Source organism: Fringilla coelebs (genome assembly GCF_963513975.1).
Source record: "Fringilla coelebs genome assembly, chromosome: 14".
NCBI classification, from domain to species: domain Eukaryota; kingdom Metazoa; phylum Chordata; class Aves; order Passeriformes; family Fringillidae; genus Fringilla; species Fringilla coelebs.
The window spans coordinates 7,860,183-7,884,593 of NC_140040.1; the positions used below are offsets into that span (position 1 = coordinate 7,860,183).

Consider the following 24,411-nt stretch of genomic DNA (forward strand, 5'->3'; position numbering starts at 1 on the left):
GCTGCTCAGTCAAACATAGGGCTTTAGGGAGGAGTTCAGGAAAGAAACACCCGCTTAAAGTAGCACAGAGGGGCAATGGGTGTAGCGGTTGATTTTGGGATGCAGGACAGCACACAGGAACATCTTCGTAAGCGTAAACTGAAAACAAAACCTGGCAGATAACATCATGAGCATTAAGACCTTGCTCCCTTCTTCCTGCTATGGCAGTCACAGCTGCAGCCCTTCAATCAGCAATCTCTAATAATCTGTATTAATCAGGCTCCTGCTCAGGAACTTTCTGAGTCTCTCTCTTTCATTGCAGGGCCAGATTTAATTATATATGTACTGGGAGATAGAAGTGCAAGCATTTGTGTATGGCTGGTGTTCAAAAATGAGAGATGGCCAAGAGGCATCAGAATTTACTTGGCATCGCTTGTAAAGAAGGCTATGAGATAACTTAAAAGCCATTAGAAAAAAAAATAAAAAAAGGACTGTTTGCATATTGTCTCCCCCTCTTTTTGTGCAGAATGAACTGGCTGATCGTCTTGTTTAAATGCCAAGAGAATAAAGGAAAATTTTACTTGAAAAGCTGAACAGTCCTGCCCATAAACAAAGACATGACTTCAATAGAGTTTTGCGCATTCACAGTACAAAAATCAGAATATGCCCCACATTCTTCACACTAACTGCTGTCATCTTCAAAGCTGCCTCTCTGAAGGCTCAGGATGTATCTCCTGCTGCTGTTCAGGACTTTAAGTGCTCTCAGCATGGATGTAACAAGACTTCAGCATGTCCCACAGGTACTACTTACAAGCATCACTAAAACCTGACAGACAACACAGAAATCCCACTCCATTTCAGACAGATCTGACAGTAGAATATTCATCACAAATTCTGAGCTGTTTCAGCCAGGGCCCATTCCCTCCTTGCAAAAACCCCAAGTGAGGGAAAAGCAGCATCACGGACCCGTTCTTCTCTAGAGACCACATGGCAAACAGCTACAGCTGCCTGCAGTTTCAGCAGGAGCTGAAACCAAACCCCATTTCACCACTTTTACTGTTCCAGGAACAACCCCCTTTTATTACTTTTTCCTAGGCAGCAAATCCAATCTCCTGGCAAGGTTTCCCTAGTCTTAAAGCTAGTACTGTAAATAAACAGCTGGTTTTAAGATCTCTAAATGATAAGGAAACAATTCCAGCTTTCTAGATTCCACAGCCCCTTGCAAAACACAGAACAAAACCTGCAAAAAAGTAAGTTACTGAATCTATATAAAAACCAACAAACAAACAAAACAAATCAACAGGAAAAAGAACTTTTCCCAGATGGTACACATTTTTCTTCTGAGATATTAAAATGAGGATCACTAAAGCCACTACAGTAATCAGAGCTTTCTCATGTGATGAAGAGCTAGTCAGGAGACATGTTTCATACAGTTGGAGCAATCTTTCCCCAAGACAGAAAAAAACAATGTCAATTTTAAATGATTGATAATTTCATATACAAGTTTATTTTTTCTAATGTTGGCAGCAGGATCTCCTAAGTCCTTACAAACTGTTTTCAATAATGAACACTGTTTTTTTTCCAGGCACCAAGCATCATAGAATGTAATGAACAATCAGAATGATGTAAAAAGTTTCACACGTCAGGCTGCTACTCTGATGGGTCACAAATTAAGTTGGTTTACAGCAACAAAAAGTTCCCTATGATACAAGAGCCTTATCTAGGCAAAGGAAAAAAAAACCAAACAGTTGTCATTTAATAGTGATATGTCAGTCTTCACAGCACAACCTTCCAGAAGGGGGGAGTTGAAACTGAACAAACCAACCTGAAAGCAGTTTTTACCCCAAAACAACACTGTGGATAGCTATAACTGCTGTTCATGAATAACAAGAACATGAGTAGGCACAGTAGGAGCACTGCACATTTGAGAATTTGCTCTGAACCCACAGCCCAGGCAGCATCTTCTCAGCCTCCAAGCGTCTACTTTGGCATTTCACTTGATTTCTCTTAGGCAAGCCAAGGAAAACTCCGTTTTATGTGTGAACTTTCATTAGTTTCCAAATTAGCTTCATTCTCTCCACCTGAGAGGCAACACACCAACCAAATTTGACATGGCTATGCTATTTTTCAAGAGCTGCAGACTCTTAACAAGCAACACCAGTTCCCTGCATCCCTAACCTCCCATCAACACACTGAGTTGGTACAAACGGTTCCATTTCAGCACTGGGTGAGTTTTCTCTCCTTTTGATAGTGCCAACAGCCCAAGAAGAGCCTGTGGGTCCTGTTTAAATCAGAAGAGTACACAGACTGTCACCTCTGTCAGCTAGTACAGAAAAATGACACTTGTAGGTAACAAGGGCCCCAAAACACACAGTGATTTTCTGATGTGGTACAGGTTGGGTGCTGTAGCTTTCTCATGACACACTCCAGCACGGTGAACAAAGACAACTGCAGGGCTTGCAGAGGTGTACTGGCTATAAACGTAACAGCTGCCCACTCTTGATTCTTGTTTCTATTTAGGTTGTTTTTAGGGTAGGTATTTTGGAGATAGCGTGGCCTATATGCAGAGCTCAAGACTGGTGCTGGATGATTTCAGCCAAGGTCCTCCAATTTCTCAAGCTTAGGTTTCCTACCTGCAAATATGTTCCTGCAGACTCCTAAAAAAAAGGCTCAGACACAACTATATAAATGAGTTTAGCCTGAAGCAGCAGTCTGGGAGCCCCAGCCAGAGCAGTTCTCTGGTTTCATGTGGGACAGCAGGCAGGTCAGAACAGCTCCAGGAAGATCACACAGAGTAAAGCAAAGTGACTGAAACCCCCATGTTCACCCTCTGCCAAGGTTTGTGCCAGTGCAGGAGTGACACTGAAACCAACTGCTGCAGCATGGGATGGAAACACCTGTCTCTTCTGCTCCCACACACCAGACATGATGAATAACAAAGTCATGAGGCCTCCTCTCTCCTGAGCCAGATGCAACATGAATCTGTGATGTAGGAAGATGTACCCTCAGATCTCATTACTGGCTTCCTGAGGGCAAATTCTCAGTAGCAGACATGGCTGCTTGAATGCTTCTGGGAGGAAAACTAATACAAAGCTTTTGAGGTACGAAAGTGAAAAGCTTTGTGAGCTTTCAGAGGGTAAGATGGATGCAGCACACACGACTCAATGCTTCTGTTTGCAATGGTGAAGGCACAGCCCTTACTGCTCCAGCACAAGAGGACAAAGAGACAAGAGAGCTTCTATAACTATTTTTTAAAAATCTTTCTGGGTTTCCTGCTGAAGTAGCTCATAGTTCACCTACCACATCTAGCTTTGTTAAGCTAGTGCCAACACCTTAAAACCCCCACATTTCTTCAAACAGAATCATAGAATCCTAAAATGGCTTGGGTTGGAAGGGACCTTAAAGATAATTTTGTTCCAAATCCCTGTCATGAGCAGGGACATTTTCAAAAGGCTGCTCGAAGCCCTGTCCAGTCTAGCCATGAACACTTCCAAGGATGTAAGAACAACTTCTACAACACCATGTGAGCAAACAAACTCTGAGCCAAGCTCTACTATCACCATCAGCTTCAAAAACAAAAGTGGACCATTTTGCTATTCACAAAAATTATAAGCCATTTTTTTATTTTAATCAAGCAACACTCAGCAATTTATTTGGCAGTGAGACAGTAGCTGTAACAGTCTCCGTGAAAAGTGACAGAGCCATAGAATGGTTCGGGTTGGAAGAGACCTTAAAGCTCCTCTCATTCCAACCCCCTGCCATACGCTGGCATCTTTCACTACATCAGACTGCTCAGGGCCCCATCCACGCTGGCCTTGAGCTCCTCCAGCAAAAGGAAATGAGGAAAGACGCGTAGGAAGTGGCAATATCGTATGTTAGGGCTGAAAATGTATTTAAAAAAAAAATACAAGACCTAATCAAGATTACAAATTAACCGCCCCGTGAACTAAGGCGTTATCTCCGCGCAAACGACTCCAGACCGCCTCAGCCCCGGCCATCGCCGCCGAAAGGCCCCGCGGGGCCGCCGAGCCCTCCCGGGCCGGGACCTCCCCCCGCTGCGCTCGTCACGGGCCGGCCGGGGGCTGCCCCCCCGGCGCGGTGATGCGGCAGCCCCCGGGCCCCCCGACCTGGGCATCTCGGAACTCCACCACCACATTCTCGCTGCTCCAGCGCGCCGCCATCTTGGGCCGCCTCGGCGGAGCCTGCGCAGAGACTGCCCACTGTGGGGCACCGTGCGGGGACTGCTGGGAGATGTAGTCCCGCCGTTCCCCACCCCCTCCCCACCCGCCCCCGGCCCGGTGAACTGGGGCAGCGAGTGCCGTGGAGCCGGGAGGGGGGGGTCCCACGGGCCGAGGGGGGGGTCCCCGTGCGGGTCCGGCCTCTCCGGAGGGGCTCTGGCCGTAGAGGCCCGAGGGTGGTCGCAGCCCCGCTACAGAGCAAGACGTGTGCGTGGCGTGGGTCGAGGGTTGTGTTCCGCGGGGCAGCGCCCGCTCGTCGGTGCGGTGGCGGCTCCGCGTCCCGCGGCGGCGGCGAGCGCAGCGCCGGGCGGCGGCGGTGCAGGGGTTAAGGGCGGCGGGCCGGGGGGGCCGGGGGCGGGAGCATGCGTGCTGCCGGCCGCTATTGTCTCCGGCGCGGCGCCCAGCACCAGGCGGCGGCCGCAGCGAGGCCGTGCCCGGCGCAGCGCAGCGGAGCGGGGCGCGCCGCCCCCACCGCCCCCGCCGCCCATGGGCCGCAGCTGATCCGCGCCCGGCTCCCGGCCGCGCCCCGGGCACCAGCGAGGCGGGCGGAGCGACCCTGCCGGCGTCCACCCCCCCCTCCCCCGCCGCTCCCTCCGCGCTCCGCGGCCCCGGAGCCCTCGGCGGCCTCCGCCGGGGGTGACGGCGGTGGCGGCGGCGGACTCGGGGCGCCCTCGCCCCTGCGGGCCCGGCGGGGGGAGGATGCCTGGGGCGGGGATGGGTTTTCGCCCGTAGCTCCCCGCGCCCCCCCGCTTCCTTCCGCCCCCTCTCGCCTCCCAGCGGGGGCGGCGCGGCCCCGTTCCCCGCGGGGGGCTGTCGCTCGGCTCCCTCCGGCCCGGCGGTGTCCACATGGGGGGCAAGCAGAGCACGGCGACCCGTTCGCGGGGCCCCTTCCCGGGGGTGTCGACGGATGACAGCGCCGTGCCGCCGCCGGGAGGAGGGGGGGGGGCCGCCCCCCTTCGGCCATTACCGGGCGGGCGGCGGCGGCGGCGCGATGGGGCTGCGCAGCCGCTCCGTCAGCTCGGTGGCCGGGATGGGCATGGACCCGGCGGCGGCCGGCGCCGTCCCCTTCGGGCTGTACGCGGCGGCGGCACGGGCGGCGGGGGAGGCCGAGCGGGCCCCGGGCGGCGGCGGCGGCGGTCCGGGCTCCGACTCCACGTACGCCCATGGCAACGGTTTCCAGGAGACGGGAGGCGGTCACCATAGAGACGGGATGCTGTACCTGGGCGCCAGGGCCTCGCTGGCCGACGCGCTGCCCCTTCACATCGCACCGCGGTGGTTCAGCTCGCACAGCGGTGAGTGCCGGCTCCCCGAAGCCTTCCCTCGGCTTCCCCTCCCTCCGTGGGTGCTCGGGGGCGGCGGTGGGCGCGGTTCAGCCGGGAAGGGGGAGCTGACCCCCTCTTGGACCCTCATCCCCATCCCCTCCCCGGCACGAACGGGTGGATGCATGCTGGAGCTGGCATCTGTGTCAAGGTCAAGGGAGGAAGGGGTTGTGAAGGGAGGAGGCTTTCTAGAAGGGAGGTGTTTTGGCTCCAGGATATGAAGCAGTGCATGTGGCACCCCCACCTCATACCCCCTTGACCTGGGGAATAGTGGTCTTGAGGTTGCTGTTGCCCAAGACCTTGGGTTTTGCCACCAGGCTGGGCACTTTGTGTCTCTTCTGAAGGTATGTGAGGCTGCCAGTCAGGTGTAGCAGTTCCTAGCCTTAGAAACTGGGAAAGAAGCAGAGAAAGCCTTTGAAAGCAAGGTGTGGGGATTTTTTTTTTTCCTTTGTTTTGTCTGATAAAGGGCCAGGGAAAGGCCAAAATGGGTTTTCTCTTTTAAGCCAACTGGCAGGGTTGTGCTGCTTAGGAGGAAGCAGAGGAGGAAGTGCCTACCTCTTTGACAGGGCTGGGGAGCCAGCTGGGCTCTCTTACAGGAAACGTGTCAGGCTATGGGAAGGGGCAAGGTTACCCCTTTCACCCTCCTGGCTGGATTCTTCCATGTGTCCCGGTGTCTGGAGAGGAGCTCTCCCTGCAAGCAGGGCTGTGTCACTGACCTAGTTTTGGCTGGGTACAGGGAGCGAGGTGGGAGGTCCTCCCTTCCCCTCCTGGCTGGAGGGGAAGTCATTTCAGGGATGTCTCCTTGTATTTCCTGGAATAGTCTGGGATTTCTCTCCCACCCGTCCCCCTCGCAAATCCTGTGTTCTCCTTGTGTGACGTGGTCTGGGAATTTCATAATATGCCTTGGGACAATGCCTCATTTTCAGGAAGGCCTGAGTCTGAAGCAGTGGATAAGAACAAAGTGCAAGAAGAGTTTTGTGGGGCCCATTTTCCTACTTCTCGGGGGAAAAAAAATCTTGGAATTCCCTTTGCCCAGTCTCCAGGGGCTTCTCTTGTCTGTTAGATGGAAGCTGTGTGTCTTGCATTGCATCCCCAGGTCTGATTCCTATTGATCTGGATAAGCCAGGCGCTTGCCATGCTCCCTGGCAGATGGAGAGGGCTGGCATGTGGCACCAAAGTTGAGACCAAGTGCTCCTGTAAACTTGCTTGCTCCATGACCTTGCACAGACTGTGCTGCTGCTTTGGTTTCTAAATGTAGAGAGAGACGAAGGCACAGCATCCTTCCAGGTATTCCACAAGCCTCTGTGGGAATGAGGGCCAGGGGGGCTTCTGCTGTGCTGGAGTGAGGAGGGTCTCATTACAGAAACACCCTGCAGCTCACAGTGGTCGGTCAGAGAGTGTCAGTTACATTTTAAACTGCAATGCTGAGAGGCAAAAACCTGTTCAGAAAAATAAACCATCTGCAAAATGTAGTAAGCTGTTTTTCAGCCACAGGAGTGAGTTAGTGCAGTGCTGCGAAGTTAAACACGGTGCCCTTGAAAGATTGCAGCGTGAGCTGTGGGAAGTGCTGCAAGAACTGGGTTTCTCTGGTGCCTCTTTTGGGGCCCTCTGAGAGCATTTGAGCTGAGCTGAAGCGTGCACGGGCAGCAGTGAGAGCTGTTCAGTCTGTACCGAAGCCTCTCCCGGTGGTGGTTCTTCGTTGCTAATTAATAGCAAAAGGAGTGGAGGATGCTTAAAAACCCTTTTGAAAACTTGTCAGAGCTCATTTAACTTTTGCACTCTTCTTCTCTTAGTGTAAGAAGTTAATGAAGGATTTGGAGACTGCAGGGAAGGGGGGAAGTAAGCCACTGCAAGATTGCTGAAATTCCTGTTAATCTCCCGTTGCAGCTGGTTAACCTCCAGCAGGGCAGTCAGGAGCTACTTGCGTCTTCCCCCCTGCCTCCCCATCGACCTGCTCCTCTCATGGTGCTGAGCCACTCCATTAGCCACTGGAAAGTGCTGAAGCAGCAGTGCTCTGGTAAATGGAGAGGAGCTTTGACATTGCTGCGCGTGACTGTCCCTGCTCCCTTTGAAGGATGACTCGAGGGTGGGGATGAGGGGACCTGCCGACGTACCAAACCCACTCAGCATGAGGCATGGGATCTCTGGGGTCTGCCTGAGCTGCTGTACTACTGAGGAGAGGAGCCCCCCAAACCCTGTGGATAACAGGGCTGGAGAGTGGATTCTTGCCCTGCTTTGCCCCTTTCTGGAGACCTGGATGGTGCCGTTCTCTGCCTGTGGGTTGCATTTACATTTTTTGGGGAGTACTTGGGTTTGGGGGATGAGCTGGGAGCTCACAGTGCAACCTGAGCTCTGTGGGGTCCTCAGTGGGACAGTGAGGAGCTCTGGCTTGAGGGCAGTGATAAGGTGCTGTTGTTGCAGCAGTGTGCCTGTGATAACGGGAGCACACAGGTAGTCTTGGCGCCTCGCTGCTTCCTATGTCGGCCATGCAGAGTTTCTGTGCCTCTCCAGCTGCTTCATGGCCCATCAGGCCCCTCAGCAGGGACCCTGAGGAGTGAGCAGGGGCAGGCTGAGCTCTCTTCCCTGGTTGGTGTCACTCCTTCCCCTCTCTGCAGCTGAAGGCCTGCAGAAGAGCTAGGTGTACGTGGGGAGGAAGAGGGGAGGATTTTGTGCTGAGGATTGTACAGAGAGAGATTGCAAAGTGGTCCCCAAAGCCAGTGAATGCTGCAGCATCACTGTAAGGTCCTGTGCATGGGGCTGGTCAGTGAGAAGAGCCCACTGCTGTGTCCCTCTGGGCTCCACTGTGGCTGTTGGGATGCCTGAATTGGAGGAGCTGATGGCCTCTAGCCCGTCCCAGGACAAGGGCAGGAGAGCTGCTGCTCTTGTGAACAGTGAAGCCTACATATATCTTCCAAATGGGATGGGTAAGGAGCTCTGACACTCATGGTGGAGCTTGTCCATTCCTTTGAGGGGACAGCACCTCCGTGGGTGAGTCCTATTTCCTGATGGGGATTTTCCCAAGGCGTGCCTGCCATATACACAAGCGCACCACCTGAAACTGCTCTGGGATTTCCCTGTCTGCCCAAGGTTTCTGAGATCTACTTCTTGACCTCTATGAGTGGAAAAGACACATCTTGCACAACTTTGGAATTTGCCTGTAGCACTTGACCCTGCCTCTGTAGGTTTGTGACTATTCAGGAGTTCTCAGTAAAGCCAAAGATAGTGAGAAGAAGGGAGAAAAGGGAGATGTGTGGTTTAGTGCTGCATGTCTCCAGCTTTGTGTGGTTCTCTCAGTGTCTCTCATGTTATTCATCAGAGGATCTAAGGGAGTTTGCAGAGGCTGTAAGTAGCTTAAAGTTTATCTGGAAATCCCACTCATCACCCAAAGCCCTTGAGTGTTTGAAGCTCTAATAAATCCATATCTCCTTGTCTGCTGGCTAGCCCAAGGAAACGCCTAGCTTATCCTCCTGTGCAGTACCACCAGGAATGTCACAGGCTTTCTGTGCACTGACAAAGCAAGCTGTTTGTCCTGGATGTTGGTAGCACCAACGTCAGGAGGCTTTCTTTGCCAAATGAGCTGCTGTGTTCTCAGCAGCACTTTCCTGGAGCAGGAGGGCCCAGCCTGAGGAAGATGGGAGGGATTTTAGTGCAGAGATGGAAGCCAGGGTTCTGGCCTGAGTCCTTCTCCAGGCACAGTGTGAGAGCAAAAAAGGCTGGAAGTGCTCTTCCATCTGGCTCCAGAATAATGGGGTGGGAAATAGCGGTTGTTTGTTGGAGGGTGATCTGGAGGTGTGTGTGCACACCTGTGTTGAGCAGCCCCAGTCTCTGCAAGCTGGGAAGAGGCCTGTCTGTGGTGAACCCTTGCTGTGCTCCCACAGCTTTGAGTCCTGAGACTTTTCTCGCTGGTGCCTGGCAATCCTTTCTCTTCAGATAGTCCTGCCGTTGAAGGCTCTACACCAGAATGAGAAGGCTGAATTGTAACTTGCTGGTCAGCTGCTCTCAGCCCTGACTGTCCTGCCGCCAACTTGTCACCAGTGTGTTCTTGCAACCAAAATGGGCCCACTGTGTCCCATGGTGGCAGGCACAGCACTGCCAGCTGGTCAAAGGAGGTGATAGTCCTGCTCTGCACTGCTATGCCCTCACCTCAAGTCTGATGTACAGATTTAGGTACCACAATACAATAAGGATATAAAGCTGTGAGAGGTGGGACTTGAAGATAATGAAGGGTCTAGAGGGGAAGCCATATGAGAAGCAGCTGAGGTCACCTGGCTTGTTCTGCCTGGAGAAGAGACTGAGGGCAGAGCTCATTGTAGGCTGCAACTTCCACAGGAGGGACACCAGAGGGTCAGCACCGATCTCTGCTCTCTATGACCACTGGCAGGATCCAAGGGAACATCATGGAGCTGTGCTAAGGGAGGTTTACATAGGATGTTAGGAAAAGGTTTTTCCCCCAAAGTGGGGTTGGGCACTGGAAGGCTCCCCAGGGAAGTGATCGCAGTGCCAAATCTGACAGAGTTCAGAAAGTATTTGGACAAGGCTCTCAGGCACATGGTGGGACTCTTGGGGTTGTCCTGTTCAGGGCCAGGAGCTGGACTTGATGATCCTTGTGGTTCCCTTCCAAGTGAATCTGTGTTTCAACATGCAGACATCATATGTGCTTCTCTCCCTGCTTCCAGGAGCTAGGCCAGGGGAAGGGCACCCCAAGGTCTGCATGAACTTGCCATTCTGAATCTGTTTTTGCTAGTGGAAATTTCCAAAGATGACTGTCCTCACACCATCTTTTTGTGGGTTTGGTGCTGGTTACTGTCTGACAGCTGGGTCAAGCACCTGCATCAGTGCCAGACCTGTGGATCATTTGGGAAGTGGGTGTGGAAACAGCTCTGATGACTCCCCACACTGTGATGTTCAGCTGTTGGGCTCTCCAGGTCTGGAGAGGATGCTTTTGTGCTTCTGCCTTCTCTGAGCCAGCTGGGCACCATCCACCTGGGCAAGAGGCAGAGGCTACCTCGGAAGAGCAAAGTGCTGAATACCTGAAGATGGGAGACTCAGAGGCAGCTTTAATGCACGCCCAAGCTGGAGATGAAGTTGAAGTGCGTCAACGTTGGCGTTGTGCGTGCGAAGCCGGCGGTGGCGGCAGTTATCTTCAGGCTCCGCAGCGAGAGCGAGCGCAGGCTGTCTCTGCGCTGCCTTGCCTCCCCAGTGCCCTCTGAAATCCCAGCTGCTTCCCTCAGGAACGAGGCACTAACTCCTGTGCACATTAACTGGGCTCTCTGCTCTATAAACCTGTGCATAAATCAGCATAGGGTAGCTGGGTGCCCTCTCCCTCTTCCACATATGTATCTTCTAGAGATGCTGAGGAGGATGCTCTCGTGCTCCTGGGCTGACCCACTTCCCAGCCAGGATTGTCTTCCCAGCCTGTGACGTAAGTTTATCCCATGCTGGTTTGTTTTGCTGAGATGTTTGTTCCGGTGACTGGAATAACCGTAAAGGCTTCTCTTATTTATTAATGTGCTATTAAGGCTTCTCTCTCCTCTCTCTCTTGTTCACTGGCCGGAGGATCAATCAGATACAGACATCTTTGGTGGAGGAGCAGTATCAGGCTGGCACCTGGCCAAGGCAGCCGCGCAGAGTCATGGGAAAATGCTGCTAAATGCTGAAAATTAATTTCAAGAGAAGTGCAGGGAGGGAGAAAAGCCCACTTTGGAGGAGGAGAAAAAAAAAGCTTTTTTTTCCCCCCTCCGATGTAATATCTCATGTGACAGATCAGACAGGCAGCAAAGGGCTCTTCAGATAAATTCCCTTTGCAGGGACCAGTCTTGTGGTGCCCCAAGCAGATGGTGGGCAACCACGAGGTGTATTTTGTGGCATCTGCTGCTGGTACACCAAAACCCCAGATGTGCTGAATACTTGTTTTTGAGTAAATGTGACCTGGCTTTCTCCTGGTTCCCTTGAAAACTGAAATCACAAGGGCTTGGGAATGATGTGCATGAGCAGCCAAGTGATGCTGTAAAGCAGCAGGCCCTGATGCAGAGCACTTTGCCCACCTGCTTTGGCCTGGCTGTACATCAGGGTACAACAGGCCTCCCCCTGTAGGGACACCAATTTTTAAATTTCAGATAGAGCAAGACTAGTTAAAGCTGGGCCTTAAATGTCTTTCCTGCACCAGTTCCACCAGGCAGGTTTCAAATGTGGGTGAACCCACTGGGGGCTTGAGTACCCCCCAGGGGTGCTCCTGCTGTCCCTTGCATGTGCTGTGTGGCTGAATGCTTTTGCTTAGGGCTTTTTGATGGGAAGCTGCTAGAGGTGCAGCTTCAGGAAGCTTTGCTGCCTGGGGCCTCTTCTTGTGCTTCTGCACAGCATTTCCCGTGGGCAGAGCCCAGCTGCTGGCAGGTTTCCTGCCCTGCTGGGCTGCAGGCAGGGGAGGGGAGTGCCTGTGGTGGGGGACAGCGTCTGCTTCTCTCTTGTCATGGTTTAACTTTCCAGCCCACTGCAGGTCCGTAGAATCTGGGATTTGAGGAAGGTGGAAGGAAACGCCAGAGAAGCAGCAGGCAGATCCAGATCTTCATGGCTGATTTCTGTGCTGCTGGCAGGGGGCTTGATACATTGGTGCTCCCTGCTTTTGGTCCCTGTGCCTTCACACTGCAGGGTTTGTGCCACGTGAACCCAAGCAGATGCATCACTCAGACCCAACGCTGGGTCTGTGTGGAGCTGGGGGTGTTCCATCCAGGTGTGTTTTGCCAGTGGGGATGGTACCTCACCATTGGAGAGGCTGTACTGCACCTCTGAGGTGAAGCTGACCCTTCTCTCCCCTCCTTCCCTATAGACTAGAGCTGGCCAGCATCAGCACCAGGTTGACCCTGCTGGTCATGGGTTGAATGAGCTTGGGAAATTTGTGACTCCCTGTGCTCATGCACACTCATGTAGCTGCGGGGTTCCCAGTGGCATGAAATTAGACTGTGAGCCTTGGAACGGTCTTGTGGCACTTTGTAGAGAGGCAGAGAGATGCTGTAGAAATATTTACCTCTTTGCTAGTTTTAGCAACCCTAGCATAAATTTGTCAGGTTTGTATATTATTCCCAGTTAGCACCCTTGGTTAATTGAGTTTATGTCAAGTTACGGCCATAGATCCAGAGAGACTGTCACCTGCCCGGCACAGAAGAGGGGCTGGGACAGATCCTGGTGTGGGAAGCTCAGCAGTGCAGATGAAGAATGGAACTGAAAGCTGCTCAGAGCAGTTTCCTGGCCCAAGCAGGCAGGACGGCGTGACAACAGTGGGTATTTTTAGAGGCCAGCTGCCTGCAACACAAGAGGGGGAAAGCAGAAGTCAGGCAAGAGAACTCAGTGATGCTGACCCTGTCCCATGTCTCTGCCCAGCATTTTATTTCCTTCCAGGATGAGGCCACTGGCATTTCCATGTCCTCTGTGTCTCTTTGCCTGTTGCTGCCTCGAAAGACAGGTCTCTTCCTTCTCCCCCTGGCTTTCACCATGGCTCTGAGTTTCTCTGATCACAGCTCGGTGATTTGAGAGTGGTGCCACGGGCTCTGCTCTTCACATCCTGGATGGCTGCATTACAGCTTGGGGTGGTGGGCGTTTGAGGGATTGTTTTTTGGAGAAGCCTTTGTCACCAGTGAGGGGAAAACCTGCAGTTTCTCCTGCAGCTGGGGTAATTGCAGTAATTCATTTGGGAGCTCTTCCTACAAGGTGATGGAGCTGCACTTCGTCAGAAGCGCTGCAGGGGAATTAGATCCACCTTTCAATCCATGCATCCAAGGCCTGGACATCTGTAGCCAGGGAAAAGGAGGTTAGGTTGGCTCTAGGCAGATGGCCTAAGTTGTTGTCTGCAGGGAGGTCTGGGCTGAGATCAGTTTTGGAGCCAAACCTCTGGTAAGCTGGTGCTGAGCAGGATGGGCTGAGGCTGAGCACCCTGCCTTGGCTGCCTTGGCATTTCAGCTCATCCACAGTCAGATCATGCTGCTTTGAAACTTATGTCCATTTGCTTATTTATTGTGCCCAATTTCACAGCCCTTGAAGTCTGCTATTTGCCTGGATCTAACCCTTCTGAGGAGTTTTTTAGATGCCTTTGATTTCTTTTTGCTCCCTGTAGACAGGTACAAAACAGGTTGCACCCTGCACCTAGTCCTGGGTGAATGTTTCACAGGCAGATGCTGCTTCACAAGACCCTGCCCAGCTTGGGAAGTGGGGTTACACTTTGCTCCTCTGGGTGTTTCCTTTTGTGATTGGGGGAAGAGAGAACTTCAAATCCCACAGCTGGGATTTTTGTCATCTGTAGCCCCACTGTCTCCTTCCACAGAAGGAGCCCTTTTCTTGTTGGAGGTTGGCACATATTGAAGGAAAAGGACAGAAAAGGTGGAGCACCTGGGCAGGGTTGTTCCTGCCTGTAACACAGTGTGTAGCCCCTCCTGCCTCCTCTAGCAGGATCCAGCGTGGGCAGACCCTGCCACTCTCTGAGGGGCTCATTCCTGTGAGATGCTGTGCTTTGTGTTTCGGAGGGCTGCAGAGAGCTGGCTCTGTCTGCCAGCCGCCTCCATGCTGCAAAGGCAGCCAGAAAGCTCTGGAGTGGTGTATCCCATCCTCAACACAGATCTTCCTCCCAGTCCCTGGCCTTTGGCTGGCAAAGGAGTGCTCGTGCTGCCTGTCTGGGCAGCTTGGTGCTGTGCAGAATCCCTCCCCTTCTGCAACAAGTACAACAGAGGAAAGTGATCACCCCTGCTTTGCACCTGCTTTTTCCCCTTCCTGGTGTCCTGGTAGGCTGGGGCATTCACTGGGTATCCCTCAGCAATCACAGTCTCTCCTGGGAGCAGGGAAATGCTCTGTGCTTTGCAGCCCTTCCTACCACGTGAGAGGCAGGTGAGGTCAGGACTTGCTCTGCAGCATGCTCCTCACTAAGATTTTTTTTTTTTTCCAGTGGTGGAAAAATTTCAGTTTTTTTGTCTTTCTTCAGAAATAACCACTGTGAACAGGCCGTGAGTGTTCCCTAGCCGTGCACTGCTTGTGGGTGGGTGTAGCTCTGTGTGCCTTTTATGCTGTTTGCTGCCCACTACATAAAAATTGCCCTTTTTTCTACCCCAAAAAGCAACGTGTCATCCTTTCCATGCATCCCATGGGTTGGGGATGTTGCACTGATGAAAAACAGTTGCCTCAGTGATCCTGCCACCATGGCCCAGGCACAAAGACCCCCTCCACAGTGCTGCTGTGGGATGCCTGGGGAGGAGGTGTCCCAGGAGGTGTTTGGGATCACTCCCTGTCAGGAAGGGGTATGTGGGTGCCATTGGTGCTTGGCCATACTCCCAGCATCACAAAGTCTGGGCATGTCATCATGTGCCTCTGGAGTGTCCCATCATCCTCTCCAGAGATCATCTGAAGATGAGGCATGATGGAGCCTCGGCAGCATCAAAGCACAAGTTTTCTGCCTTGGAAAAACCCAGGGGTCAGGAAGCAAATCACCCCACGGGGTCAGATCCAGCTGGGTTTGGGAGTGGCTCAGGTCAGGCTTTGGTGTTTCAACATTTCCAAAAGCGGGAATTCCTCTGGCAGCTCCTCAGTGCTGGAACCTGGCAGTGGGGACTCCGTGGGTGCCTCCCCAACGGATGTCTTAGTCAGAAATGACTCACCCCACCAGTCCCCACGTGACATTGCCTTGCTGCTCCCTCCCAGTCCTTGCCAAGCCAAAGTGCCAAATTCTGTCCCTTCCTGCTCTGATTTCCAAATTGCTGCATCCCAATGTGCTGCCAGAGTGCTCCTGTATTTCAGCACCTGCGACCCCCTCGTCACCCTGCTGGCTCTGTGCATCTTGCAAATGATTGCTGCCCACAGCAGGGCTTTGGCTGGGCCTCCTCCTTCCTATGAGAAACAAGTGGGAGGAAAAAAGCAGGCATTCAGGCAAACCCTTTGGAAATTCCCAGGTGTGCCTGCAGGATCGTTGTCCGCTCTGGACAGTGAATTTGAACACCTGAGCATCCTTTGAGAGGCATGGAGGCAGCCCCAGAGCATCCCTGCAGTTCTCCTGAGCCATGACATGGCCCCAGACCTGTTTTGTGACTAGCAGGAGCCTTGGATAGGTTGTAACTTGGTAAATCTGAGCCCTGCAGCCTGACAGGAGTTGGAGGTGTTAATGCCTTCTCTGGGCTATCACCCAGGACCCCTCTGCTTAACTTTGCTCTTCTCTGGGATGCTAAAATTAGCTTTGGGCTACACATGCTTATGAAACCTGTTCCCAGCAGCTGGGGGAGTGTTTCTGCAGTAAACTAGGACTTGCCAGAAGACAGGGTGACCCTGAGAAGTTGCCTTTTTCATCCAGACTGGGGGAGCTGATCCTGCAGTATAGCCTGAGCTATATGAGGGAGATGATCTCTGTCTTTAGCATAGGTACTTCTGTTCAAAAATTGCAATTGCAACCATGAAAGGGTCAATATTCAAACAGTGTCAGGCAAGGAGGGTACTTGGTGTCTGGACATACTGTGACCATAGAACCAGGCCTCTTTGCCCTCCTGCTTCTCAGTGTCTGAGGGCTGTGCTGGAGGTGTTTTGTAAGGCTTTGTTGTGTCCATCTGCTGAGAATCAATAGCTTGGGTGCTCTGGAGCAAATGTCCTGTGGGGTTCCCTCTCCCGTGTCTCCTGCTCCTTTCCAACTCTCCAGCTTTCCTCAGCCCCAGAATTGCAATCTGTTCTCCTTCTTCCCATCCTCCCCCACCACCTCCATAAGAACCCAACTGGCTAAAAAAAAATACCTCTGCCTCCTGGCTTGCAGCAAGCTAGCACTGGGCTTCTGTGATGTGGTTTCACCCAGCCCCTCTGCTCTGTGTCCTGCATCTCTCTGACCCCAGTGGCTTCCCTTCATCCCACCTGAAGCACTAAGGCCATGTCCTTGCTGCTACATCTCTTCTTTGTGACTTTAGTCAGGTGTGAGTCTCCAAAACACAATGCCTTGAGCATTAGGATTGTGCTGCCCTTGGCCAGCTTCATGAGCAGACAGCTGCCACATGTGGCCTTTGCCAGGAGCTACTGCACACCAGGGACAGCTTTTCTTAGACCTTGGAAAACCTGGCCTTGTATGGAAGTAGCTTCTTTTTGGGGTGCTGCTTTTGTATTACAAGCATTTCTTTCCTCCCTTCTCAGCAAGCTGAACTGACTCAATCAGCAAGGAAATGGTGGGGTGGGATGGGGATGGAGCAAGACCATCCCTCTGCCAAGGCAGCAGAAATGGCTGAGTTTCTTTCCAAGCACTGCCATCCAGAGATGTGCCATCCAAATGGTTGAGTTTCTTTCCAAGCCACATCCCCTGCTTGGCTGATCATCTGGGGCTGGTTCACTGGCATCCCCCAGCCCTGCCTCCCTTGCATCCCCAGGAAGGTGTGATATCTTATTTCCACCCTGAACCCATCCTTTATGCTCTTCAGCCTCTCTGCTGCCTTGAATGAGGAGGAAGGACGCTCCCTTTTTCAAAGCTGGCAAATGAGGCAGCTTAAGTGCTTTACTCCTTCCTGCCTACGTGTCCCTGCTCGTGTCAGCCCTTGTGCTGCACAATAGCCCAGCACCATGGTGGAGCTCACCCAGTGCCTTGAGTCCTGCTGGGACAGCAGGGCTGCCTTGGACCTTGGCTCCTGCTCTGCCCATGCAGCTGATGCCATTTCCTTCTGCAGGGGAAAGTGGATCCTGGCCTGGTTCTGCGGGGCACCCTGGCCTGCAGGCACTTGATGCTGCCTCCTGCAGCATCACCCGACTGCATGGCTGAGGCTGGTAGAGCATCACTTCCATGGTGGGCTTCCACTTGTGAGGGGACACTCATGGAGTCCTCAGCTGCCAGGTCCCTGCTGTGCCCCAGTGCTGGAGAGGTGCTCTGTGCATCCATGTGCCATCTCCAGTGTGCTGCTCTGTGACCATCACTTTAAAAAAAGGAGTCGGCTTTAAACCCACAGGGAATTTATTTTCTAGGAGATGTTGGGTCTGAATATCTTGGCTCTTCAGGTTTCCTTCACTTGGCTGGCACAGAGAATAACTCCTCCCTGATCCCCTCTTCCCTCCTGGCGCTGTGCTGGAGCCCTCGGGGGTTAGGGGAAGGTGAGGACTTGGAACCCTTTTCCTCACCCAACCCCATGTGCTTCAGACTGACCAACTGGTCCTTCAGTCTTTCCCTCTTCAATCATTAGCCTAGGGTTTTCCAAGATGATCCATGTATTCCAGCTTCCACATGGTGCTGGTTCAGCTGGCAGTGTTAGGGAAGCCATGGTGGAAGGTGGGAGGCTCATGGTTTACTCAGCAAGGAGGAGGCACCAGGACTACATGCTTGGACCAAATATTCTCTGGTTTTATCTCATTTTTGGACGCATCCTCACCTGGTATAAGCCAGCTCCCTTGGCTGAGAGCCCAGGATGCTCTCTAGAGACATGGAGATGGGCTGTGCAGCTGAGGTTTCCAAATCTTCCATGATCATCAGGCAGCCTGGAGCTTATCCAAGCTCCCTGGTTCTCCAGGTGTCCTGTGGGGTGGCTGGGCACCAGAGGAGGGATCCCTCCTGGGTCAGGCACATTTTGGGGAGTTTGCGTTGCTGCTCCCACTCACAGGGCTCCTGGTTTATCCCGTGGCAGTAGTGGGAGACTGGGCAATCAGGGATGCAGTTGGTGAATGCTGTGTGGGCTGCTGCTTCCTCCTGCCTTCAGGGCACATCATCCCCACTGGTGTCTTCCTCCCACTGCTGGAGGTGCTGTGCAGTGGGAAAGCTGCTGCTCTCCATGTATCAGCCACCTGCCAGTAACAGAGCCACGGTGTCCCAGTGCCAGGGCTACTCCTGATGGCACCATGGCCTGTAAGCAATCTGTCTGGAGGCACACCCAGCAGGAGGAGGGTTTGGCAGGTGAAGGTAGACAGGGCACATGCCTTTCCCCAGGAGCTGGGACAGGCTTGCAGCTCCTGTGGACATGGTCTCACTCCTCTGCAGGGAGCACCCACTTCTACTCTCAGGACATGGTGTGGTTGACCCTGTTGTACTGCTCAGTAGACACAAGTGATGGGAATTTCCTATCCCAGCTCCAGAATCAGCTCTGTTTGGGATACTTTGAAATGGGTTGGAAAGGTGTCTCGATCCTGCCACCATCACTAAATTCCTTGCAGTTTGGTGACAGTGCTTTTGGCACTGTGAGGGTTAACCACCAGGCTTTTTCAGCATTCATAGGACTGGGTGGAGATTTTCAGAGGTTCCCAGCTCTACTGTGCCCAACTCTCTAAAATTAACCATGTAACCTTCCTAAAAATACTCAGAGGGTAGTACCCTCTGGAGAGCATCAGTGCCACTTGCTCTTGGTTTCTAGACCAAGCCATTGGAGAGATTAGCTCACCTGCCAGCCTATGTCTCACAGCCCTGGAAAGCCCTTGGCTTTCTCCTGCAAGGTACAAAAGTCCAGGTCTCGACCTGAACCTGCCTTTCCAAGCCAGCCCCCTTCCTGCAGCACCCTCTCTTCTTCACTTACTGTTGTTGGGAGCTGGTACCTGCCCACACATTTCTGCATGAGGTGACAGTGCCAGCTTCAGGTTTAATGTGCCGTGGGCAGGAGCATCACCAGCTGCACCAGATGCCTTGGGAGGGGAGAAGTGTCCATGGCCTTTCCCTGGAGCAACCCCTGGGCCTCCCTATGGGTGTGGGAGGCCCAGGCAAGGAGGAATAGCTGGGCCCTTCCTCTCTTTTTTTTTTAAGGCATGTGGGAGGAGGATGTAAAGGGCTTGAGGAGGAGGGAGGGAGCTGAATTTTCCATGAGCAGCTGTCAAAATGTAATCTCCTGCGTTGCTCCGGCTGGCAGCTTAGGCAGGATAAATTAACGGGGATTTCGGGGAATGTGGAAAATACCATGGCCTGGAGGGGGCTGGCCATGTGGAGAGCAGCTCTTTCATCCTCAGGACAGGCTCCTGCCTGAACTGTGAAGGGGTGTTCCAAGGCACTGGGCTTGGTGCCTGCTGCTGCCTGGTGCTGGCTGTCCCCTGGCCTCACTGGTTCTCTGCCTATCCCTTCACCCAAAGGTCACCTGAAGGAGGGGTGGGGAGTTCACCCTTTCCCACTGGTGGTGGGCTCTGTGCCTGCCATGAAGGGAAACACAAGCAGTTGCTTTTGCAATGTCAAGTATTTGTGCCGACAGCTGGGGTGCCGGGCAGGGCCCCACTCTGGGGGCCTTTCCACACCAACTCCTCACTCCTGCTCAAGCTTGGGAGTTTATGAACTGCATATTCATCTCTCCTTTTTTTCTCCCCTCCATCTTGTGAAATGCAGAGCCAGAAAAGTGTGTGTGTGCTTCTGCACTTGGCTCAGCCCCCAGACCTGTCTGGCTGGAGGATGCCACATACGTGCTGGGGCTTGAGCCTGGGCCCCTCTGTCTGCCCAGTGTCCCCACGTCCTTGCCACGGGGCTGTGCTGGTGTCAGGAGTCCCGGTGCCCCAGCCAGCTGCCCAGGGAGCAGTGAGGAGCGTGAGGAGTGTTCATGTCAGCTATTTATAACCGTGCTAAAGCTATCCCAGCTAGCAAATAGGCCTGGAGAAACAGCAACAGCCGCTTGCTGGAGCCTGCAGAGGACCCTGCTTGTTGCCTGGCCCTGCTGCTTTGCTGGCAGCCATGCCCTGGCAGCCACAGACCAGGCAGTTTCATCTGGGGCCTTTTCCCTTTACATTGGTTGCACGTCTCATAGGATCCCTTCGGGTGCTGCCGGAGCTGGCAGATCTGGGACAGCTGTTTAAAATAACACATTGGCACAGAAAAGGGGGGGACCAGAGGAAACGAGGTCTGCCCACACACAGCACAGGGAACAGTACTGAACCTCTACAAATGCCGTGCCCTGACACGGAGGTTGCAGACAAAATGCCTTTTCCGAAGGGAGCCCTTCTCAGCCGTTCCAGGGACTTGCTGCTGGAGGCAGTGCCCGGAGCTCCCCGGCAGGGAGCGGTGCCCGTGGCGCTGGCAGGCCGTCCGCGCCAGGCGGGAGCAGTTCAGGCGGGGACAGGGCCAGGCGGGCTGCCAGGGGAGCGGGGCACCGGGAGGGTGTCTGGCAAGGGGAGGCCGGTTGGGTCTCGCAGCAGGCAGCCTGGGAGGCTATCTGAGCTATCCACTCTATAAATACACCGGGCGGGTAAACACTTGGGAGGAGGAAAAACCAGCTACTTCAGCTAATGGGCACGGCTGCCACAAGGTATAAATCGGTCAGGAGTAAAATCAGGCTGGAGAGGAGAAGGCAGATTGGTGCTGCTGCCCACGAGGCTGCAGCACTGCCCTGTTGCCTGGGGCTTGGTGCAGCTGGGGCCGGACTCAGAGCAGACACGCTGTGGCTCAGCCAGGCTGGGCAGGGATCTGTTCCTAGGGTGGCGATGCTGCAGGCCAGCAGGACACCCCACTGGAGGACCGCTGGGCTTGAGGGCTCCTTCTTTTAGCAGGTTGCTTTAGAGCCAATCCCATACCATCCATAGTGCTCATCCTTGCTGCACCCTCCTGGGAAATAACGACATTCTGGAGGGGCAGGATCCAAGGACCTAGGAAGTGAACTGTATTTATCACTGCTGCTAAATGAGCGCTGGAGTGTTGAGAAGTTACAGGGGCTGTTAGCACAGCAGAGGTCTGAGCTGCCTCTCCTTAAAGCCACCCTGTACTTTGTCTCTTATAAGAAGCAAAAAAAAAAAAAAAATGCCCTGTCCACATCCACATGGTGGCAAACAAGAACCTGATTCATCCTTAGATAATTTGTGTACATTCTTTTTCTTTTCGTTCCTGAGCAGCCTTTGCATATATATGAAGAAAGCTCTTAAGCGGCACTGCAGTCAAACCTGATCTGCTTTTAGAAGGCAGATCCTTAAATTACCCTCTCCCTCTCTGCAGGCAGGGAATTGCTGGATATTCTGGTGCAAACCCGTGGTGGTGGCACGCGCGTGTTCGGCTCGAGCTGAGCTGCTCTGCTGGGCAGTGACATACCTCGTTGCCTTGAGCTGGCTGCAGTGGAAGGGCAGGGAGTCCCAGATGGGTGACCTACAGGGCTGCTTGGGGTTCTGCTCCTTGTGGGTTTGGGGCTTACAAACTGCATTTGGGGCAGCCTCGCTCAGTGGGGCTGGGGGCGATGCCGTGGTGGTCTGCATGGCTCAAGCAGGTGATGACACTGGTGTGACACCCTGGCACCACCCCAAGCAAGGTCACAGAGCACATCTGGGCATCCCATCCATCTTCGTCCAAGAACCCAAATCACCAGACAGGGTCAAGGTCAAGCTGGCTCATCATCCTGCAGTGTCCCCCTGCTTCTGGGGAGGTAGGCTGGCATCGGAGGGGTGAGCACCCACTTCACTCCTGTGAAAAGCTGGACAAAGGAGCCATTTGTGTTTGAGGCTCCAATCTGCCAGTCCTGTGCTGCAGCCATAGGAAAAAACTCCTTCCTTGCAGCTTTTCTGGCTCAGCCATGTGGTGCTGAGCTCTGGCAGCAGGGACGGCACTGTCCAGGCACAGGGACGTGCCCATGCACTGCCAGTGGCTCAGTCCTGCGTGCCCCAGGCTGCTGCTCGCCCTTTAAGGCCTGGCAGCAGCTGATGGCCACGTGTGCACTGCCTTGGCACGCTGTCCGTGCCCTCTGCGCGGCAGGCACAGGGACAGCCAGCGCACCAGCTCGTCGGCTGTCCCCTCTTCGGTGGCTGTCCCCCACACTGGCGGCTGCTGGTGGCCAGCACAGGATGAGTGGGTGCCCAGTGGGTGCTGTGTGGGGTGAGGGTCACCATGCAGGCAGCAGGTGAGGGGCTGCCCACTGCCGCGCCCCACCATGGCCCCAGGGATTCCCCGGGATGCGGGGGGATGACTCCTCCTGCCCTCACTAAGGGCTCCTCTCTCTGCTCTCCTTCCAGGTTTCAAGTGCCCCATTTGCTCCAAATCTGTGGCTTCTGACGAGATGGAAATGCACTTTATCATGTGTCTGAGCAAACCTCGCCTCTCCTACAACGGTAAGGGCCAGGCTGTGTGGGGGACACGGCGTCCTGCCACCCTGGGATGGCTCCGGGTGGCTGAAGAGGCATTTGCTGCGGGCGGGCGGCTTGGCTGGGTTTCTCAAGAGGGCTGTGCTCCGGCAGGATGGTGCTGCTCCACTCTGCTCCCCTGTCATGGCTCAATCCTGCTCCTTTTGCTTTCAGGCTCCTTTGTAACACAGCCCCCTACCCTGAGGGGGCCCCATCCCCCTCCCCTCGGTGCCAGAAGGAGCCCTGCTGGCACGTGTCCTCCTGGGCTGCCCCCCAAAGGGTCATTGCCTTCCTCCCCTCCTTGCTGGCCTTGAGCACTGGGCTGCAAGCTTCAGCTCCGGCATCTCCCACCTCTCTCCTAACCACTAGTGTGGGAGTGATGCTGACCCCGTACTGGTTGGTGATTTTTGGAAGCCAGGGGTAAGGGTTGTGTTCACTCCAGATGCCCCAGACCCGTGTCCCCCCTGTGCCTCCACAGGAGCCTCCTGCCAGTGTTTTCCAGCACTGTTGCCATTCCACCCCATCCCGACTGCCCCCGCAGCAGTGACCCTGGGCTCCACTCCATCCCAAGGAGGGGAGTGCTCTGGGGGTCCCTGTCTCACTGCTGCCCTGTCCTCCCCTCCCAGATGATGTGCTGACCAAGGACGCTGGCGAGTGCGTGATCTGCCTGGAGGAGCTGCTGCAGGGGGACACGATAGCCAGGCTGCCCTGCCTCTGCATTTATCACAAAAGGTACCATGAGGGGACAGCCAGGCGGGTGGCAAGGGGACAGGCAGGGACACCTGAGGCTCAGCAGCATGGTGATAACATGCATGCTCTCCTCTTGCAGCTGTATAGACTCATGGTTTGAAGTGAACAGATCTTGCCCAGAGCATCCTTCTGATTGACCCGCCGAGCGTGCTTGCTGACTTCTCTCTAAGGTGAGCCTGTGGTGGGCTGCTCAGAAGGGACATTCCCATGCTGGGTTTAAATCCAGGGCTGGAAGTGGAGGACAGGGTGGGACAGGGCGGGACGTGACAGCCAGGGCTCCTGCTCCTCACCCGGGATGGTCTCTCTCTGCCTTTGCAGGGCACCTTGCTATACCTGCTGTACCTCCTCTCCCCGTCCCCCCTGCCCCGCCTGGAGTTTTGGGCTGACTTTAAATTCCTCGAGAAGACAAAAATAAAACCCAGAAACTTGAATCCACTTGGGACAACGGCGCAGTTTTTATTTTATTTTATTATTTTTATTTGTTCTGTTGTTTTTCTGCTTTTTGTTTTGTTTTTTTATTTTAATTTAAAAGACTTTAAACAAAAAGAAACATCCAGGAGACGACAGTGTGAGAAAAGCGGAGCGACCTGCTCTCCTCTCCACAGCCGCTGGTCACCAGGAGAGCTCTGCCTGCCAGGGAGGCCCCGGGGACGCCCTCGGCCGAAACCCTGCCATGATGTTTGGCTTTTGCCCCCGAACCGAAAGGGGAAAGCTGCCGGGGGACAGCCGGCCAAACGGAGCACGCGGCATTTCTCACCGGCAACCCCCCCACCTCCCACCCGGACTCGCCCGGGGGCTCTGCTCGGTTTTTTTGCACTGACTAAACGGGAAACTCCTCCTCTCTCCTATCTCCCTTTTGGAGATCTCCACCCCGGGCCCCGGCAGCGTTGAGATGGGGACTCTGCCCCACGCCGGGAGCGGGGCCACTGCTCCCCCCTGCTGAGTTGCAGGGGTCCGTCTTTCAAGTGTTTACAATGAGAAAAAAAAAAGGAAAAAAAGGAAAAAAAAAGAAGAAAAAAAGAGAAAATGGACAAAAAAAAACCAAACAACAAACCACAACTGAAGCTTCGTGTTGACTGGCGTGTTCTTCAATTTGAGCTTCCCTGCCCCGGTGATGTTTACAGACTGGTCACTCTTTAACTCAGCTA

General features: G+C 54.0%; 2 protein-coding genes across 2 annotated transcripts in view; one reads left to right on the plus strand and one right to left on the minus strand.

Moving 5' to 3' along the window:
- WDR59 (WD repeat domain 59) overlaps nucleotides 1-4,166 on the minus strand; it is a 48,714-nt gene extending 44,548 nt beyond the window's left edge. The window contains exon 1 of the mRNA XM_084215325.1: nucleotides 4,107-4,166. Coding sequence (XP_084071451.1) covers nucleotides 4,107-4,160 — 54 coding nt within the window. The 5' untranslated portion in view covers nucleotides 4,161-4,166. The remainder of the gene's footprint in view (nucleotides 1-4,106) is intronic.
- Nucleotides 4,167-4,618: 452 nt separating this feature from the next.
- On the plus strand, nucleotides 4,619-23,699 carry ZNRF1 (zinc and ring finger 1). The gene is given in 6 exon segments (XM_084215007.1): nucleotides 4,619-5,170; nucleotides 5,172-5,509; nucleotides 22,406-22,501; nucleotides 23,140-23,245; nucleotides 23,343-23,433; nucleotides 23,582-23,699. Coding segments are annotated over 5 exon segments (705 nt in total). The 5' UTR covers nucleotides 4,619-5,063; the 3' UTR covers nucleotides 23,401-23,433; nucleotides 23,582-23,699.
- Nucleotides 23,700-24,411: the final 712 nt, after the last annotated feature.